The sequence below is a fragment of the Sciurus vulgaris genome, assembly GCF_902686455.1.
Source record: "Sciurus vulgaris genome assembly, chromosome: 3".
Lineage (NCBI taxonomy): Eukaryota > Metazoa > Chordata > Mammalia > Rodentia > Sciuridae > Sciurus > Sciurus vulgaris.
Genome location: NC_136463.1, coordinates 14,786,149 through 14,806,433, shown reverse-complemented (window position 1 = coordinate 14,806,433; position 20,285 = coordinate 14,786,149). Strand labels below are relative to the sequence as shown.

The 20,285-nt window shown below is 48.4% G+C and overlaps 1 protein-coding gene across 12 annotated transcripts in view; it reads right to left on the bottom strand.

Moving 5' to 3' along the window:
* Nucleotides 1–5,209: 5,209 nt before the first annotated feature.
* The window catches only part of PECAM1 (platelet and endothelial cell adhesion molecule 1), a 70,378-nt gene continuing 55,302 nt past the window's right edge, over nt 5,210–20,285 (bottom strand). For 6 of the 12 annotated variants that reach the window (XM_079131589.1, XM_079131581.1, XM_079131579.1 and 3 more), the window contains 3 exons: nt 18,342–18,398; nt 10,778–10,800; nt 5,210–6,251 (listed from right to left, as the gene is read on the bottom strand). In XM_079131589.1, coding sequence (XP_078987715.1) covers nt 6,222–6,251; nt 10,778–10,800; nt 18,342–18,398 — 110 coding nt within the window. In that variant the 3' untranslated portion in view covers nt 5,210–6,221. The remainder of the gene's footprint in view (nt 6,252–10,777; nt 10,801–18,341; nt 18,399–20,285) is intronic. The other 6 variants (XM_079131583.1, XM_079131586.1, XM_079131585.1 and 3 more) reach the window with 3 other exon arrangements.

Sequence of the window (20,285 nt, the reverse complement as noted above, 5' to 3'; positions counted from 1 at the left end):
TTGACCTCTATTGGAAAATAGCTTCCTCTCCAGGGTTGCAAATGAATTTAAAAGTCTCACCAGGCACGGTGGCATATGCCTATAATCCCAGCGGCTTGGGAGGCTGAGACAGGAGGATCACAAATTCAAAGCCAACCTCAGCAATTTAGAAAGGCCTTGTCTAAAAATAAAAATTTAAAGGGCTGGAGACATGTTTTTTTTTTAAATTTATATTTAGTATTTTATGTTACTGGGGATTGAACCCAGGGGTTTCCACTGAACTAAACCCTTAGTCCTTTTTGTCTTTTATTTTGACATAGGTTCTTGTTAAATAGCTAAAGCTAGCCTTGAATTTGTAATCTTCCTGCCTCCCAAGTAGCTGGGATTATAGCCCAATAATCCCAGTGCAGGGACATACATTTTTAAATCAACATCCTGTGGCATTAGATCCTGCCTTAGGGTCTGTCCTCACTTTGGAAGGCACCAAGATTAACTTTTCTTCCTTTTCCCAGGACCCAGACTCTGTAGAAGTCCCTTACACTGATTTCCTCCTTCTGCAAATTCTGGCCCCAACAACTCAATCCCCGAGGAGGGAGGGTTGGTGTACCAGGAACTAATGGAACAGTTTCTGGCACTAAACCAGATCCTCCCGTGCCAAGAGGTTCCAGGAAAACTAGCACATCCCAGATCAGAAGGAAGTAAGGCAGCAACTGGGGACTTTTTCCTAATGAATCCAATGAGTCCTTGGAAAAATAATCCACCACGGGTCAATTGTATGTAGAAAACAAGTTGGAGGCTTTGGGGGGCTTTTTACCCCCTTTCCTAAAGAGAGAAAAAAAAAAATACAAAATATTCCATGCACTGGTTTTCAAAATAAATCACTGGGAACATAAGGCTCATCCATAAATATTAGCAATGCATAACCTTCGGTCCTGTGCTGGCCAGTTCATGGGAGGGGGCAAAAAAGGGAAATGATGAAATGGAGGAGGAAGAGGAATGGAAAAGAGAGAGCAGAGAAAGAGTCGAAAGTGAGGGAGAACTTTGGAGAAGACCAGAGAGAGAAACTCGGTCGTATCTCAGAGACGTGGCGACAAAGCCCGAGAGACCAAAGTGCAGCTTGAGAAGGTTCCAGAGACAAAGCTGAGATTGTTATTTGAGGGTAAACCACTGACTTCACACCTTCCCACTTACATGAGCTTCTTAGAAACAGAAAGTCCGAGCTGTGAGATGTGAGCTAGGTCCTTCCACTCCTTCCTATCCTGAGTGGGATGATGTCACCCCGCTACCCATTTCATGTCCAAATGGAGGCTCAGAATGAGAGCTTATTTGGAAACAGGGTCTTTTGGATGTAATTTGTTAAAATGGGGTGAGCCCTCGGTTCCATAACTGATGTTCTTTTAAGAAGCCACGTGAAAACAGACACTGGATGATCCGTGGAAGGACATCCCTTGACGACCAAGGCAGGCACCGGAGTGACCGACTAGAAAAAGCCAAGAGCCTGTGTGGGGTGTGTAGCACCACCAGCAGCTCAGTTTAGACTTCTGGTGTCCAGAACCATGCGACAGTAGAGTTCTGCTGTTTTAAGCCACCTAATTGAGATAATTTGTCATGGCAGTCCTTGGGGGAAAGAAAACACACCTTCTTTTGCAGAAGAGGCATCTCCAAGGTCTCTGAGTCAACAGGTGGTCAGCCTCCTATTCCAACTTACCTTTTTCTTTAAGAATTTTATTTGCTTTCCGGCATCCTTCATCTTATCTGAACATAGGAATAATATTTCCCTTCTATTGTCAAAGTTCATTTTGAAATAATGGTCTGTTTTCTGAGTTTTGAAATCCATATGAAGGGACAATTCAGGTTTTTAGAAATACTTTAAACTATGAAGCTTTTCAATAAGTTTATTGCCTGTTCCTTTGGTGTTCTGGGTCAGGCTAAGAGTTCATTACTTTTGAGAGGGGAGGGCTGCCTTTGGAAGGACATTTAGGTTACCACGTGTTTTCTTATGCTGAGCACCTTGGGTGTTTTGTTTTGTTTTGGTACTGGGGATAAAACCCAGGGGTTCACTACCACTGAACCACATCCCTAGATCTTCTTCTTTTTTTTTTTTTTTTTAATTTTGAGATAGGGTTTTGCTAAGTTGCTGAGGCTGGCTTTGAACTCCTACCTCAGCTTCCCAATTTGCTAGGATTACAGGGGTGCATGCACCACCATGCTCAGCTACTCTGAGCAACTTTGTGAAGGCAAGCCAAGTCCTGCTGGGGACATCGGATGAAAGACTGTCTTTGAAGTAGACCTGCCCCCCACCACTTTCTTTTTTTCAGGGCTGGGCATGGAACCCAGGACCTCACACATGCTAGGCAAACACTCTACCACTAAGTGACACCCGCGGCCCCAAAGAACACTCTTTGATAGAAAATGTATCAACCACTATTGTGGAGATTTAAGCTGACATCAAATCACACCGTGTCCATAAGAGGTTTTAATTATTTAGAAGTCCTTAACCCTTTTTTTGGATCATGGCTCCCTCTGAGAAATGGATAAAAGCTATGGATTTTTTTTTTTTTGCCAGAAAACCTCACGCCCTCGCCATTCTTTGCCCCTACTCTCAGGGCATTCCCAGATGCCAGGCCCCACTTGATCCTCCACCCGCTGGACCCTGGGTTGAGGCTCTCAGCTTGCAGCTGTCCTCGCAGCCCGCTGGGGTCTGAGACATCTCCCTCCTGTTCACCTTGTCTTCTGCGATTCACGGCTGAATCCGGCCTCTGCAGCTGGGCCTTTCTTTCCAACCTGCTAATGACCCAGGGGGCATCTTAGAAACAATGGTGCTGGGGAGCCAAGCTCTTGCTGAGCATCTTGGGGCCCTCTCCCTTCTCTCCTCTGAGATGGAGGCAGGCAGGTGGGAGTCTGGCAGAAATTCCCAGGGACTTCACCTGACAGACTGTCCTGCTATTCCTTGAAAGCACCATGTTCTCTCTTGCCTCTGGTTCTTCTAGAACCTTCTCCCTTTGTCTGCTGTGCTCCTCACCCTACCTTTCCCACCTGGTGCCCTTCTGTTGGTTCAGGTCTTTCACTAGACCCAACTTCCTCCTGAACTTTTCCTGACCTCCCTCTGCTCTTCCACGTGCCCCCCCATCTGTACTATTTGGTTCCCTCGAGATCCCTGTCACACTGTGTTGTCATGGGTGTTGCTCATCTGTGTCTGCATGTTCCAGGAGTGTGGGGGCCACATGATCCTTACCATCCTCCTACCCAACACTCAGCTCGGTGTCCCAAGCACAGGGTGTGACAGGTACAAACTTCTTGGGTAAACAGATGAATAACAGGAAGCCTCCATGCAGGGTGGCTCAACTTTGCCACTACTGGCATCTTGGACTTGGTGACTTGTGGGTGACTGTCCTCTCACAGTGGGAGGTAACCTGCATCCTTGGTTTCTACCCACCAACCACCGGTGGCTGGTGGCACATTCACCCGGTCATGACAACAAAACATGTCTCTGGACACTGTTCAGTGACCAATGGGGGACAAAACCACCCTGGTTAAGAACCTTTGCTTTAATGAATGACCATTGACCTTTGGGGTCACATTGCCCATCTTGAGTCTAGTTCAGATAGTCAATCAATGAACATTGATCGGGCCAGTAAATGATGGTGAAATGAGCAACTGACTTCTTGTGGGTCCTCAGAAGAGGGATAAAATTTTACTACACAGAGCTGTAACGAATAGGTCCCCTGCCGAGAAAGCTGCCCGCCTCGCTCCCCCGCCCCTCTGCACACCTACTCAGGCTTGGGTGCTTGGTTATGTCAGCTACTTAGGGAGGCTGAAGTCGGGGTCCTGGGCTGAGATCATTTTTTTAACCATTAAATCAACTCAGGAAGATCCCTGCTGGGGTGATTTTGTCCTCAGAAATAGAGGGAAATAATTAAAACTCATGTACGTTCTATCAACAGGGTGTTCCTGCCAGTGACCTTTCTCTGGTGGCAACAGGGGACTAAAACGTTGATACAGGGACTCTTCTTGACTCTCCCCAAGTGATGGAAATGTCGGACTTGAAGGTCATTCAAGGTTGTGTAATCGTCATCTCGTCCTTTGGTTTGAACCTGAGTCCAGGTCCCCAAACCTTGGGAATGTATAATATTTTTGTGATGGTTTGTGCTGGAGTAGGAATCCCTGACTTTCATCATATTTTCAAAGGAGTTTCAAATCCTCAAATGTATCCTGGCAGGTGACCCATAACTATAATCCCAGTGGTGCGGCTTGGGAGGCTGAGGCAGGAGGATTGCCAGTTCAGAGCCAGCCTCAGCAACTTAGCGAGGCCCGAAGCAACTCAAGTGAGACCCTTTCTCAAAATAAAATATAAAACGGCTGGGGATGTGGCACAGTGGTTAAACTTCCCTGGGTTCAATCCCCACCATCCCCGCCCCCCAAGCCCCTCAAATATGAATAGTCACTAGTCTAATCTCTTCATTTGAGAGTAAAGGAAATGGAAGCTCAGAGTTTAAGCGGCTCCTTCAAGTTTCAGCAGTTGGAATCTGGGAGAGCCCAGATGCACACTCAGACTTCCCACTACCTTTCTGGCCAGCCAGGAGGGGCAGGGGTGTTCTGAAGGAGGACTGGACCTGGCGAGGAAAGAAGTCCGAGGTCACTAGAGAGGATGGTTCCTGAGGACTCGGGGGTTAGGGAGGAGTGTACCCTGCCAAGAGGGTGGCCAAATAAAATAAATGATGGTGTATTACATTTAAAATTCAGGCAGATGAATTATTTTCTGGGTATAAGTATATCCCAACCATTACATGGGATAGACTTACACTAAAAAAACTTATTTGTCATTTCTATGAAATTCAGATTGAACTGGGTACTTGGATTTATGTATCTATTTAAAATTTTTGTGCTGAGTCTTGGGTACTGGGTGCCTGGGATTTATGTATTCATTTAAATTTTCTTGTGCTAAATCTGACAACCCGGTGTGCTAGGGATGGCCCCAGAGTCTTCAGCTGGGAAGTGAACACTAAGCCACGCGCTGACAGGTTTTAATGACTTCCAAGTCTGAGACTCACACTGCCTCTGAGCCTGACCTCCGTTGAAGCCACATGGGCCCTTGGTCTATGCAAGGCACAGCTGGTAATGAGCCCAGCTTGGTCCTCTCTGTGACTCCAGAGGCCTGAGGAGGCTTGGAGTGTGTTACAGGTGTCCCATTTGCATGTGGCCTTTCAGAAGATGACATTTCACAGATCCGTGAAGAGTAAAGATCAAATTTATTTAATACAGCACCCCTCAGGGCCCCCGCCGCTGCGTCACCGAGGCCACCAGGGAAGGCTGTCTTGGTTAGGTGTGTGTACTCCGCAGCACAACGGCCGCGGCCCTGCTTCCACGCTCCCAAGACCCCCTCAAAACCATCTGGAGACCTCAGGAGACCATTTTTTTAAAAGTAAGGAATAAATAAAAAAAAAAATTAGTAAGAAAAATACACATTTCATTTTTCTATTGAAAATACTATCCGCTGTAGGCAACCATCGTCTCGTCTTTTGGCCCTCAGCAAGGTAGAAGAGAAGAGAGCTCAGAAGCCCTGGGCCTGCTCCTCCTTCGTTTTCGGTCGTGAGCGTCGCCAGGATGAACCTCGTCTTCAGGCTGGTGTTTCAAAGGAGATGCTCCCAAGCAGCGGTGTTTCCCCATCATGGCCAGTGAGGTCACAGAGGGGACGGAGAGAAGCTGTATGGCCAGCAGTGTGCACTTCCAGAGGACAAGGACTACCCAGAGCTACGGGCTTTTGAAGGACCACAGGAAGAGAAAGAAAGAAGAAGGAAAAAAAAATACCCCAAACAAGCTGCCCCCAAACCAGGCCATTCTCTAGAAGTGACTGACTATAAAACAAAACCAGTTTCAGTGTAGGAGGGTACATGGGAAAGTTTTTTTTTTTGAATCTCTGTACAAGACAAAATATTCAAGTTTCAGAATATCCCAGTGGCCTGTTTACCCTGAACCTTCTCCTGCTCTTCCAAATTGCAAGGATGCTCCAACTTGGAAGGAGGGCCACTGGGCAAATAAACAGCCCCTCCTAATTTCTTTACACCCAACATTAACGCAGCAGGGTGGATACAAGAACTGGTGGCTCGGCCTGAGGAATTGCTAGGTTGCTGGGAGCAGGGCAGGTCATAAATAAATGCACAGAGCTCTTGGAACACAGGAAGCATCTGCTCCTCTTGGGGACGTGGATGTCCTCTCAGGAATGAGCACCTGTCTTCACGGTCTTAAGTCCCGTCAAGGGAGCCTTCCGTTCTCTGTAGTGACAAGAGACAACACAAGCTATGGTCACACTCCTCAGGATTGAAGATTGATTGCCCTGGGAAGTAGCTCAGTGGTAGAGTCCTCCTGGGTTCGGACCCCGGTACTACCCTGCCACAGATTTGGTTCTGTCTTTAAAAAGTAAAGGAATCCTGATACATTTTGATGAACCTTGAAAAAATTAAGCTAAATGGAATAAGCCAGGCATAAAGGGACAAATGCCAAATGATTCCACTTATATGATGTACAATAATTATCACATTTATAAAGACAGAAGGTGGAACAGCGGTTGCCAGGATCGGGGGTGGGGGCAATGGGGAGTTACAGTTTAATGGGCACACAGTGTCAGTTAGGGATGACGAGAAGTACCTCTTTTTTTTTTTTTTTTTTGCAGTACTGGGGATCAAACCCAGGGCCTCATGCACATGCTAGGCCAGTACTCTGCCATTCAGCCACATCCCCAGCCCTTGAATTATATATATTTATTTTTTCAGTACTGGGAATTGAACCCAGGGGTGTTCTGAGCTGCATCCCCAGTCCTTATTTTCAATTTCCTTTTGAGATAGGGTCTTGCTCAAGTCTGCAATCCTGCCTCAGCTTCCCAAGTCACTGGGTACAGGTGGGTGCCACCATGCCTGGCTGAATTATACATTTTTAAATGTTAAAATAATAAATTTCAGGTTTTGTATATTTCACCATAATAAAAAGTTTTTTTTTTTTTATATATATATAAAAGATTCCTCATGCCTTCTTCTAGTGTTCTTTAACTGATTCAAAGGTACTTGTGTCACTTTCCTGTCTCCCATGTGCCTGGTCCCTTATCTGACCCAGCACTGTTTTCTAAGCTGAGGATGCAAGAACCTGCCCTCAGGAACTTTATATTCTCTCAATTACTGATAAACCACACTACTATGAAGTAGAGCGGCCTTAACGAACCACAAGAATTCAGAGGCAATTAGAGGGCCCCGACCGGGGCAGCAGAGGAATCACAGAAGTGGAAAGATGCTTGCAGGACAAAGGAGCAGAGCATGCTGGGAGATGCTGGAGCAGAGGGCTCCTGGCCGACAGAGGGCCCAGAAGAGCAAGAAGCATCTGTGTCCACTCTTCTGGAACCTTCATGGGCACAGGACTCCTTGCTACTGATGGAATTCAGGAAGCAGGAGCAAGAAAGGATGTAGGGATTGCCTGAGCTTAGGCGCTCCATGGCCAGGCCCACCTGCTCTCTGAGGGTGAGATGGGATAGGGCCTCCATTTTGTTCTGGCCTTGCTAGATCTAAACCTTTTAGAACAGGATACACAGCTGAGGGGCCACAGTTAGAAAGTCAAGGCTCTGGCTCCTCCTGTGCTAGGAGAACCCCGGGCAAGTGGGGCAAAAGAGCTGTGTTGGCCCCAGGGGATTGGAGGTTCACCAGGGCCGGCAGCTACCCTCTACCATTTCCTCCACTCCGCCCCGAGGACCCTGAACGTGACCCTGGCGTTCAGTCTTTCTGCAGCCCCAGACCAAGCCCCTTCCTAGACACCTCCACTCTCCCTCTCTGGGGCAGATAGTGCCCAGGGCACTGCTGCAGGACCAAGACTAGAAACGGAAAGGGCTGGACCACAGTCGGCAGGGCCTCAGAGAAGTAAAAGTTAACATGCTCTTACCTAGGGACTGGACTTGCTGTGCTTGAATCAGAGGCCAGCTGTCAGCCTCCCAAGTACAGCCAGAATGTGATGTGGACCTCCTCAAGGGGCATTTTCCTTTTAACCTCCACTGAGATCTCTAATTTCTACTTCTAGAAAGTACTCTGAGCATTTCCCATCTACTAAGACTGTGCCAGGAGATCATTTAATCCTTGCAACAACTAGGCAAGGAGTTTTTATGTCCTCAGTTTATAGACAAGGAAACAGAGGTCTTGAGAGGTTAAGAAGTTTTCTCAAAGTGACATGGCTACACAGCTTGTTAGGGGGAAGTTGAGTTTGAATGTGAATCTCCAATTCCTAAGTCAAAGCTTGAAAGGTTGCATCCTATGCCTCAGGTAAGCAATTCCCCAAGCATGGCAGGGGCATTACAGGGACCAATAAAGTAAATCCCCTGACCACACTTACTGTTTTCCAGAGTGTTTGATGGAAAGAACTTTAAAGTGGATAATCAATTAGCTCTTATGGTGGTTTGCACTGTTTCTCATTTAGACCTTAAGAAAATCCTAGAGCTGGGCATGGTGGTGCACACCTGTAATCCCAGCTACTCTGGAGGCTGAGGCAGGAGGATCAAAAGTTTGAGGCCAATCTCAGCAGCTTAGTGAGATCTTGTCTCAAAGTAAAAGATAAAAAGGGCTGGGGATGTGACTCAGTGGTAAAGTGTTTGGCTAGCATGCACGAAGCCCTGGGTTTAATCCCTCCCTAGTCCTCCTCCCATGTCCCCCCAAAAGAAAAAAATTTTAATAAGTGGTCATTATTGTTGTTGCTATCATGCTGTTGCTGATCATCTCTACTTTGTAGACAGGGAAACTCAGGTTTGGGGAGCACAGGGTCACCCCAAAGAGGGCTGCAGAGCTGGAGAACCCACTCTCCAGTCTCTTGAACTCTGCTCCTGGGCAAGTTCCAGTGCAGCTCAGTTGCCTGCTGGTCCTGAGAAAGAGGGAAGTGAGATGTCACTGGCAAATGCCATCCTCACCCCAACCCACCATAAAAAAACAGGTTCTCCTCAAGATCCCAAGACCCTTGCAGGTTCAGATTCACCCCTTTTACTCAGGCACAGGGTGTTCTCTTGTACTTATCTGTCTGCATTGGCCACAAACACAATTTATAAACAAGGCAAAAATGGCAGAGGAAAAATGAAGTCAGAATGTGCCATTGAAGCAAGTCAAACAATACCAAATTAGTAGCTGGCTAAGTGGCTGTCTCATTGTTCAGATATTTCCTCCAATATGTTTTCAGAAGCAACGGCCATTAAACAAGAGGGGAATGATCGCCAGGTTTGATTTCAGGAAGGAACTCCCCTCCCATTTCCCTGTTAGGCGATTCAATTAATTTTCTCCTGACCTGCGCGCTCAGGCTGATTATTAGGGAAACTATACCTGCTTCTTTTATAAACAAAATCCACTCGCTTAAAGATTCAAAATTCCATCCCCGATAGCCAGGAGCCCCCTGTCTCCCACCAAACGAGGGGACGGGACCAGCCTGGCTGAACTCTAGGGAGCTTTGTGGGAGCAGAATTTTGGGGCCCACGGAAAAAGAGAAAGTTCTGTCTGAACTGGAGCTTGGAAACTTTGTCCAGGGAGACCCTTTGGATGGAAGACAAAGTAAATATGTTGATCCTGCATTGTGTCTATCACAGCAGAGAACACTTTTTTTTTTTTCAGTGCTGGGGATCGAACCCAGGGCCTCGTGCTTGCAAAGCAAGCACTGTACCAACTGAGCTATCTCCCCAGCCCAAGAACACATTTTTATCAGGGTCCCACACTGGCTAGGGAGCAAAGATCTCACTCTCTAGAGGCCACTATTACTGGGACAGTGACTTTACTTCTTACAGGGAGTCTTATGTTGTGGACAGCACTGGCCAGGAGCCTAAAGACCTGGCCCAGGTGATGCTGGCCAAGCGTTCCATCAATGCAGCCCTCAGGTTCCTCGTCTATAAACAGGGCTCCCTGCTTTTCCAATGCCACTGTCTCTGATTTCAGGAGTCTGGGTGGGTGTAGGCTAGAGAAAGACATCCATTTCATTCCTCTTTTCCTTAAATTGATAGCTTTCCTCCATAAAAAGAATGTCAGTGGCTTCCTGTCTGTCAAAGGCATAATAAGCTCTGTTTTACAAGAATTCAGACTTGGGCAAAACAAAGGAAGCCAGGGGCCCGCTGGAAGGGCTAGCAGAAACCTTGCTGCAAGTTCTTCCCAGACTTAAAGAAGCAGTTTATGAGGCAAATTCCTCATTTCTGAAGAGAATAGCTGCCCAGTTAACTCTTGCTTTGCTGGGTAGCTCGCAAAAAGGTTGAGAGTGGGAAAATAGTAGGAGACAGGTCTCTGCACAGTTTGAACTTGGGTCTCTGTGTCTTTCTTAAAAAAAAAAAAAAAAGTAGCTGGGAATAGTGGCACAAACCTATTATCCCAGCTCCTTGGGAGGCTGAGGCAGGAGGATTGCAAGTTTGAGGCTGGTCTGGGCAATTCAGTGAGCCTCTGTCTCAGAATAAAAAGTAAAAAGGGCTGGGGATATAGCACAGTGACAGAGAGAGAACTTGGGTTCAATTCCCAGTACCAAAAAGGAAGGCAGGGGGAAGCAATAGGTACCCTGGATTCCCAATCTTATTAGATGATTTCCAGGGTCCCCTTTCCTATGTGGGCTGAGATGTAATGATAGAAATAGTGGAAGAAAATATTCAAAATCAGAATTGGCCCCGGCTAATCAGAGGAACTCAGGGTTCCTGGTCTAAAACAGCATGGGCGGGGGAGGGGGATCGGGGAAAGCAGGCCCTGGGAGAGTCAGGAAATATTTCACTGCTCCATGGAGCACTTTTTAAAATGATGTATGTGAAATGCGTACTTACAGAATATCTGTTTTCCATGAAATCTACAAAACAAAGGATAACACATCAGTAAGCATGGCAAAGAGCACACGGGGGCTTCCCCACCAGCTCTCAGGGGCTGGAGCAGATTGGGGAAAGAGGGTGGGGACAATGATACAGAGGGGACACCAGGCCATGTTCTGGCTTGGTGCTCAGGTTCACAGCTCCTTTACCCACAAACAGGCTCCCTGGGACCCGCAAGTTCCATAAGATAGGTCCATAAAGCCCCAGACACCTCTTTTTAACATTTTAAACAGCTTTTTTAAAAAATAGTAACACTTTTTTTTTTTTTAGGGAAAATATTGAAAATCAGAAAGGAGAAAGGAGAAAATGGAAAATGAAAACGATCCCTGGTCTCACTCTCTGAATCCCACTGACATTTTTCCCCTGTAATTTTCTGCTCTTAGTAAGCATTGTTTTTTCAGGGGAGGGGGCAGTTACAGTTGTATGAAATATGACATTTTATATTCTATCTTTTGTATGTAACATGACTTTCTACATATTTTATGGTACTTTCATAAACATAATTGTTAAAGTAGCTACATCACAATTGTTAAGTGGATGTGAAACTGTTTACTTGACGATTACTTTAAAAAGTTAGGTTCTTCCTAGGTTTTTGTTATTTCAAATAATACCATCAGTATCTTCTTTGGGAGTAAAGATATTTCCTCATACGACTTTGTCTGCCTATTCCCAAGAGTGGGATCAACTGAGTGAGACGTACATACAGGGCCAAGGCTCTGGGCATAGAGAGCCATACTATCTGGAAGGCAGGACCCCTGCTTCCCCTTCCCCTGGGGAATCTCATCTCAGTTCCCTGGGAGGCCGCATTGTCTTCTTCCTGGAGGGCAGTTGGCCATGCCAGGACCATCGTGCCAATGGCCCTCACCAAATACCAGGAAGAAGAGAGTGAGAGTGAGAGAATTCAAACATGACAGAAAGCTCCGCAAGGAGGATGAGTGGTCTCTGCCTGCATTTGCTAGCGGTGGTTTTCACTCTAAGAGACAAGTGACTGGTTTGCCACTTTGAGTAGGGCCAGGCCCTAACTCATACCAGAGCTCCTGAATGGTCAGTGGCCCATGGGTTGGGGTGGATTCTCCAGAAAGCCCACTGAGGACAAAGACCTGAAGACAGAGTAGCTTTGGAAACCTCATCAGCTGCCTGGGGAAGGCTCTCGGAGGAGATGTGAGTGCTGGGGACATTTACTGCTCTCGAGAGTGGTAGAGGTAAGAGTGAGAGGGCCATAAGCCCCCTCCAAGTCCTCGATCCTTCTCAAGGGAAGCATCCCAAGGGGGCCTCGGTTCATCCCCAGCCCATCATATCACACTTCTAGAAGGAACAGAAGTTCCTAAGGGGCCCTTCTTCTGTCCTGGCTGGGCCAGAGGCAGACACAATGGCAAGGATGAGTCAGCCCAGCCACCAAGTGGAGTATCGTGTCACCTCCGCACATTGAGCGCGGCCATGGGCAGCACCTCCTGACCCAAGTTTGACTGAGAGGACCCAAAGGAGCTCATGCACTGGCTCTGCCACAGTCACAAGAACTCTGGAATCAGACACTAGGGAGAAAGGGTATCGAGGCCATGTTTCCAAACACGATTTGAGCACAGAACACTAAAAATTCAGATATGCTGATAATACCAATGGAATACCAACTCCATGTCCATGTAGTTTTTGGTAATAGAACCAACAGAAAAATAGAATTTGTGGGGCAGTATTTTTTTGTTTTGTTTTGTTTTGCTGCCAGGTAGTCTACTACTGAGCTATATCCCCAGCCCTTTTTATTTTTAATTCTGAGACAGGCTTGCCCAGGCTGGCCTCAAACTTGGGATCCTCCTGGCTCAGCCTCCCGAGTAGCTGAGATTCCAGGCATGCGCCACCACACCCTGCAGCATCCACGTTTTTTGCAGTTTTTTTTTTTTTTTTCTCTTAATCATCTTGCATGCTGAAGGAGGAAACACCACCCTGGGGGACAGGTTGGCAGTGCCTGCTGACCTGGCTGGCTTGGGGCCTTACAGGATGGGTGGGGACTGACTCTCAAGTGCTCTTCTCTCCCTCCAGGGGGGACTTGGCCCAGAGGCCTCCTTTCTTTGGTTCTTTCCTGATGACCATTTCCTGTTGTGGCTGCTCCTTGCGGTAGGCACTAGCCCTATCTATTGAGTCAGATGGGGTCCCCTCCCCATCTGAGGATCAGCTTGCTCAGCTGTCCACGGCTCACTCTGTGCCTGAAACTCAGACGTTCACAATGCTTCTCAGGGAGGAGAAACCCCTGGTCCTCACCATGTCCCCTGCCATCCCGTATGCCAAGGGTGGCTTTGCTGAGAATAGCCACAACAGGAAATGGCCCCCCAGGGTGGCCAACATGAACGCAGCAGGAACACAGTGAGTTGCTCCTGAGATGCAGAGCTTCATTCAGATTTGAGGGAAAACTTGGGCCTAGGAGAAAATATCTATGGGGTCGTAGAGTCAAGGGGCGGATTAAGGATTAGAATCGGCTCCAAATGACCCACAAACTAACTCTTAGAAGTGATGATCCCCTAGGCAGCCTCGATGTGTTCAGGTAGACAGGTCTGGGGTGACCGAGGCAAAGACAAATGACCCCCACTTCCAGAAGCCAGGACCTTGAGACTTTCTGAATGTTATGACTGGAAGGAATTCAAGATCATTGGTTTGACTACTTCATTTGAAAGGTTAAAAAGTCAAAGGGCTGGGGATGTGGCTCAGTTGGTAGAGTGCTTGCCTCCCAAGCATAGGCCCTGGGTTCAGTCCCCAGCACCAGGGAACTTTGGTGAGTTTGGCCAAATTTAGGCAGACAGAGGGCAGAATGATGGTAGACAGAGGCCAGGGGAGAGCAGAGTCATTGGTTCTGGGGTATAGAGGTTCACTGGGGAGAGATGAAAAGGGTTAGAAATGGTGGTGATGGTCGCCCAAAAATGTGACTGGACTCCATGCCACTGAACGTTGAAAATGGCTAGTGTTGTGCACATTTTAGAACAATTTTTAAAAAGCAAGCAAGCTAAGCTTAGAGCCTAAAGCAAGATTGCAAAGACCAGGTACTTCCCACAGGCTGCGAGCTCCCGGCAAGGACTCCTGCCTCCTCAGTTGTCCCCAAAAGTCTCTCCAGACCCCGCCCTGGGGCTGCTCCTTGGAGGCAGGCTGCCTGTGCCCTTTGGCTTATCTAGGGGAGCGGTTTTCCTTTGTATCACTCAGGAGAAAAGGGGCTTAAGAGTCAGAACTACGCCCTATGAGCCATTTCCCAAAATAACCAATGCTAAAGTCCTGCCACCAGAAGATGGTGCAGAACAAGAAGAAGGGATGTGACCTTGACCTAAGGCCCAGCTGTGCACCGACCCAGCGGGCCCACTGATGTGTCTACCCCGCCAATCACACGGGGCCCTTTATGTTGTTGGGAGTCAGTCCCTGCCACATACACAGGTTGTTTCTGGATTTTTCCTGTCAGTCAACCCTGAGTAATTGCTCCAGGGTTCCGGGAGAACAAGAAAGACCCCACGCCTTCCAACAAGAAGCAGCACCTGTGTGGCACAATCAGAAGGACGAAGGGAGCACAGAGGATCTACAAAATGGTTAGCGTGTTGTTCCCCAGACCAACAGCACCCGCAGCGGTTGAGAACTTGTTAGAAACGCAACCCACTGAATCAGAAATTCAGCAGCGGGGCCAGGGCGGGTTGCCCCACGATCTGTGTTTTAACAAATCTTGAGAACCATGGATTCAGAGTATGGCCCTTCCGCCTCTTTTCACAGAGAAGGTGACCGAGGCCCTGAGAGGGTCTGTGACTTGCCCAGGTTCAACTAGGCCACACAAGGATGTTATTCTTAATTTCTAAAGTAGATAGAGTTGGATTGTCCAGTTAAGCTGGTAACTGGAAATCAAAGGAAGAAAGATGGGCAATGGAGAAGCATGTATGCAGTTGGTTTGGCAGCACAGAGAAGAAACGGGAAGGGTTTGAAGAGTACCACCATAGGCCAGGCTCCACTGGGTTCAATCCCTGCTCTGTCACTGGCTGTGGGACAAGGACACATTACTTAACCATTGGGCTTGTTTTCCCTATCTCTAGAGCAGGAATAATAATCAGGCCCCCATCAACTGTTGGAAGAATGATAATCAGACCCCCACCAACTGTCGGCTGACCTTGAGGATTAAGTGAGGGTTCTGAAGTCTCACGCCCAGGGAGTGCTCAATAAATGTTGCCTGTAACTGTGAAAAGAGGAAGGGGTGCTCCACACCTGAGGGGAGTTGGGGTACAGAGAGCAAAACTCACATGGAACAGAAGACAGATGCAGAGTCGTACCCAGAGCAAGCAGCTGTGGAAGAATTTGAAGAATGATAAAGATGTTGGAGGGGCCATGAGAAAGGATTGTACTTCATAAGCTCTGGGGGGAGCATGAGTAAAGGAATGTTAAAGAAGAGAGTGGGAGAGACCCAAGGTGGGTGGATTATCAGCAACCGAAGGATCTGGCTCCTTGGACAATCATCTGGCTTCCCCCAGGGAAGTGGGGTGGGAAGTGGAGAAAAGGGGATTATAGAGAAGAGAGTTTCACTCAGGGAGTCCCAGGGAACTGAGGAAAGAAATAAGAGGAAGAGAAACAAAAAGGAATCAGTGTGGCCTGTGGTCTTTTCTCCTTGAGCAATGGCTGAGGGGGAACTTGAAACCCGGAAACCCCCTGACTTCCTGGAGCCAAGCCTTCCAGATGAGGTTGGGGGCACCAGCTTCAGGCAGCTGCAGGCCACAGGGCTACAGCCCATGCAAGACTCAGGGCTCTCTCTACCCTTGGCACCTGGGCAGGTTACAGACCTGCCAGGTTAGAGACCAGCCCGCAGAGGGACCGGATCCCACACTGCCTGCTTCTCCCCTGGCTCAGGTGGGGTGATTGGGCACCCTGGTCTGGGAGTCTAGAGACTAGTCCTATTCTGGATGAGGTACTGAACTCTCTAGGACCTGAGTTCCTCCGGCAATTTTAAAGTATTGAATGATGCTCGCCACATGTAGGGGTAACACACTGACTGCTTGGAATAATGAATGCCAGGGCCTAAGATCCCACCTCACTCCCCTTTCTCACTCAATACCACCCTCGTTCAGAAGGTGAAGAATCTGAGCCTCTGGGGGCGGAGACATCTGGGTGGAAGTCACACACCTGGTAAGTGGCAGCACCAGAACAGGGTCTCCCTGTCTCCTTCCCACCTTGAATCCCTACAAGATTTGGTTCTTACAGTGCTGGTGTTACGCCTGAGGGGAGTCAGTTTGTGACAGCCCAGGACTGAGTAATCTAGAACCAGCCATAGGATCCCAAGAGAACCTGCTTGATCAGCTGACTGCCCTAAAGGAGATCAGAATAGGCTACTCCAAAATGTGCCACTTTGGCTTATTTTGAGCTGGAGTCAAAGAAAAATCAACAGATGCAAAAAGGAGCCTCCCCAGGGCTTCCTTGTTGGACTAAAAGAAGGAACTTCTGAGACATGGGGGCTTCCTCCCAGGGAAGTTTCAGGGCCATGAAGATGGAGAAGCTGGTGCCAAGATGAACCTGGACAAGCAAACCTACTCCATTGACTTCCCCAGATATTTACCTTCCCGTTTGTTCCCCTTGGAAGCCTCAAGCCCTTTCCCTTTCTTTTGTCACCTACTTTATAAATTTATTGTTCCTTGTTAGGATGGTATATAAATAGCAAGTTCTAACCACCCCTTTTGTTTCCTCTGCAAAACGGGATTTGTTGTGAGGGTGAAAAGATATGATGTGCACAGGCCACTTAGTACATACAGTAAGTGCTCAGATAGGAGTTTTTGCAATAACTGAAGCAACTGAAAGTGAATACTTCAGCACTGACCCAAGAGCGCGAGCAATCCAGGGAACTATTAGGAAACTGATGAGGCATTTTATGCAACTGACCAATGGGTTCAGCCTTGAACTCTACCTTACCTTTGACTTTTCTGTTTTACTAGACAAATAGAAAAAGCAACCCAAAGGCATAAACACAGCTGGGGATGTAACTCAGTGGTAGAGCATTTATTTCTGAATTTATGTTTTGATAGCTCTGAATATGTTAAAAAAAAAAAAAATAGGCACTTGAACCAAAAATTCTTCAGCAAAGGTTTTCAAAAGTGTTAAGTTCCACAAGTGGTTGTTTCTGCTCTCCTCATGAATATGCTTTAAAAAAAAAAAGATGAATTAATGAATGATCACTTTTTGAGATAAAAAGTAGGCTCTTTAGGTCATTGACTGGTTCCTTTAAAGGCAGTGGTGCATGCCTGTAATCCTGGCAGCTTGAGAAGCTGAGGCAGGAGGATCGTGATTTCAAAGCCAGCCTCGGCAACTTAGCAAAGCATTTAGCAAGTTAGCAAGACTCTGTCTCTAAATAAAATATAAAAAGGACTGGGGATGTGGCTCAGTGGTTAAGGGTCTCTGGAGTCAATCCTTGGTACCAAAAAGAAAAAAAAAAAAAAAATATAAAAGTGCTTCTCAAATGTGGGCAACATCAGGAAACCCTAAGAACTTGAGTTCAGCTTCTGGAGAATCTGATTCAGCAGATGTGGGCCTGGCCAAGATTGCTGCTGCTGCTGCTGCTGCTGCTGCTAGTTCATGGACCACTCTGAATAGCCACATTTTTTTAAAAATACTTTTTTAGTTACAGATGGACACAATATCTTTATTTTTATGTGGTGCTGAGGATCGAATCCTGTGACTCCCATGTGTGAGGGAAGCACTCTACTGTTCAGCTTCAGCCCCAGTCCTGGGTAACCACTTTTAACAGCTGTTCCTCAGCTGTGTTAAAGACTCCATTTCAAAGAATTCACTTACACAGAGGTCTACTGTGCAAAGCAAGAGATTCAGAGCTAAAAGTACATGCCTTTTGTAACTCTGTGGGTTTTTTTCCTTTTTGCAGTGCTGGGGATTGAATCCAGGGCCTTGTCCATGAAAGGCAAACACTCAACCATTGAGTTACATCCCCAGCCCTGTTTATGCCTGTTTATGCTGATTTACTTTCAGAATTTAAAAGAGGTCTTTGTGGATTTCATTTCACCAGAAGTGAATACAATAATTCTATAAAAAGTGCAATTTGGGGGTGCTTCCCTAGCTTCCCCAATTTCAAAGGTGCTCTTCAGGGAGAAGCAGGGGTTGAGGGGGGCTGACTCCAGGCTGGGCAGAAAGCAAAGAAAGTGGAAGAGATGCGTAAGCCCACCCCGGCCCCAAAGCAGTCCACTCCGAGAAAGCCTGGTGCTCCTGAGCAACTTTAAAGCACAGCTCTTGCCTTTGTCAAAGGCCTTGGGGAGCCTCGGCCCCAAAGGGAGCCCACGAGGGAGCAGGGAGGCTCACTGGCCTCACCTGGGCTGTGCAGCGTGGCCTCTCTCAGGGTTGGCAAGCGCTCCCTGACGTCATACACAGCAGTGCAGGTGGCGGGGAGAAAGAGAAAATCTGGTACAAGAGGAGGCACCCTTTTCAACCTCCTTTGCTTCCTCTTTCCCCTGCCCACCTCCACGGCCCCATCTGTGACTCTAGCCCCCCACCTCAAGAGAACCAGGGGCCCTTCACTCACTGGGGTCGGCTTTCCGGATCTCACTGTACACCGTCTCTGTCCCCTTTGTTTCCAGAGCTGAAAAAGGGACCAGGCACAAGTCAGTAGCTGATTCTGGGTCCCAGGCCTGCCCATGGCTGTACCACCACCCACCCCGGCAGTGGCCACAGCCAGAAGCACCAGTGACTTCATTATTCCTTGACTTCAGAAGATCCCAGCCTACCCAGTGTCACTCACAGGCTGGAAGCAGGAGGTCAACAGGCTGTTGTGGGGCAGGGCCACCAGGGCAGAGGATCCCTGGACCTGAGGGGCCAAGGTGAGGGGCTCTGCACAGGCCTGCAGCCCTCAGCTCGGCAACCCACCCTTTCCCTGACACGGCAACCCTGTGCCAGCTGCTCTGCCCCCATCCCCCAGAGCCCAGAGCAGAACCGGGTCCTGAGTTCTGGGGTGCAGCCTGGCATTTTCAGTGACTGTGAGGACTGGCTCACTTCCAATTTGAGCTGACGGGGTAGCTGGAGTCTCACCGAACTGGGTGTGCCCTGGCACTGGTGTCTCTAAGAGTTCCCCAGGGGATTCTAATACGCAACTGGGGCTGAGATCCTCGGGGTTAGATCCTTTCAGAACAGAGGACAAGACCACCAACCTGGGGTGCAGATCAACCAAACATGTACACACACACACACTGTGTCTACACACACTCATGCTCAGTGTGTAGACACACATGGTCACACCCCACAGTGGGTACACACAAACTGTGTACCTATGGGCATGCACACACTCAACCATGATATCCACACTCAGGCACAAAGGGCACACCCAGACACCCAGAAACCCTGAGGAAACAGGATGGAACCTGGCCACTTCCCCCAGCTCATCTTTGCTCAAAAGACCAGGAAGTCTCATTGTAGAAAGGAAGCCCCCTGGAGAGAGGGCCAACACTCTCCTCTCACAGATGGGGAAGGGGAGCCCCGGGCAGAGTAAGATGCTTCCTGCCATCACGGGGGACATTTCTCTCCTAAGGGCAGTGGCTAGGGTGTACCAGAGATTCTAACTGCATTGTGATACCCTCTATGACTCACGCTCTGGGGACAGCCTTCTCCCTTCCTGACCCCACACGTATCCACACTGACACTGTCCTTTCTCTTTGTCCTTTCCTCCAAAACTCTGGGCTAGCTTTGTCCCTGCACCCCTGTGTGCACACCTCGCACACCCACATACCCATTTGCTCGTACCCCTGCCAGCTACCTGGGCCCTTGTGCTCCCACAACACTTTGGGGACATTTACCTACAGCACATTGACTCTGTTCCCACTGTCTCCTCAGGTGGGCCCTGAGCTCCTCCAGGGTGGTGGCTCAGGTCCTGAGCACCTCCCCTTCCCAGGCCTTGCACTGTCACCTGGGGGCACCTGCCATAGTTTGGTATGACAATGCAAGCACTGGTCAATGTCCTGCAGGTGTCTCCACCAGACCCCCTGAGCTTCAGGCAGGTCTTGGCATAATCTGCCCAGTCCCTGAGGTTTTCCATCTACCAGCTAGAGAACATGCTGCCAGAGGAATCTGCGCTCTTTGGGGATGGGTGTTGGGACTGAAATCTCTTTCCTGGACGCTGAGTATGTGTGGCTCCTGAGTGAAGGCCCACATGCCAGGGAAAGGTCCGGGGGTGGCCCAGTCTCCACAGTGGAACTGGGGGGCATTTGGAATGGCAAAGGCCTTGCTGAAGACATTAAAGTGATTCCCCTCGGGCAGGAGCTGGAGGTCAGTACACTGGCAGAGGTACCAGGCCAACTACTACAGGGACACTGCTTCAAAAGAACTCAAGAGGCACAGCAGAGATGCCCACACAACCCTCCACTCTACTTTGGTGGCACAGAGGGAAGTTCTAGGAGCCCCAAATCTGCTGAGCGATTCTCCACACCCCCAAGGGTTCCTCTGTTCAACATCAGGCCTGGTCGAGTCAACCATTCAA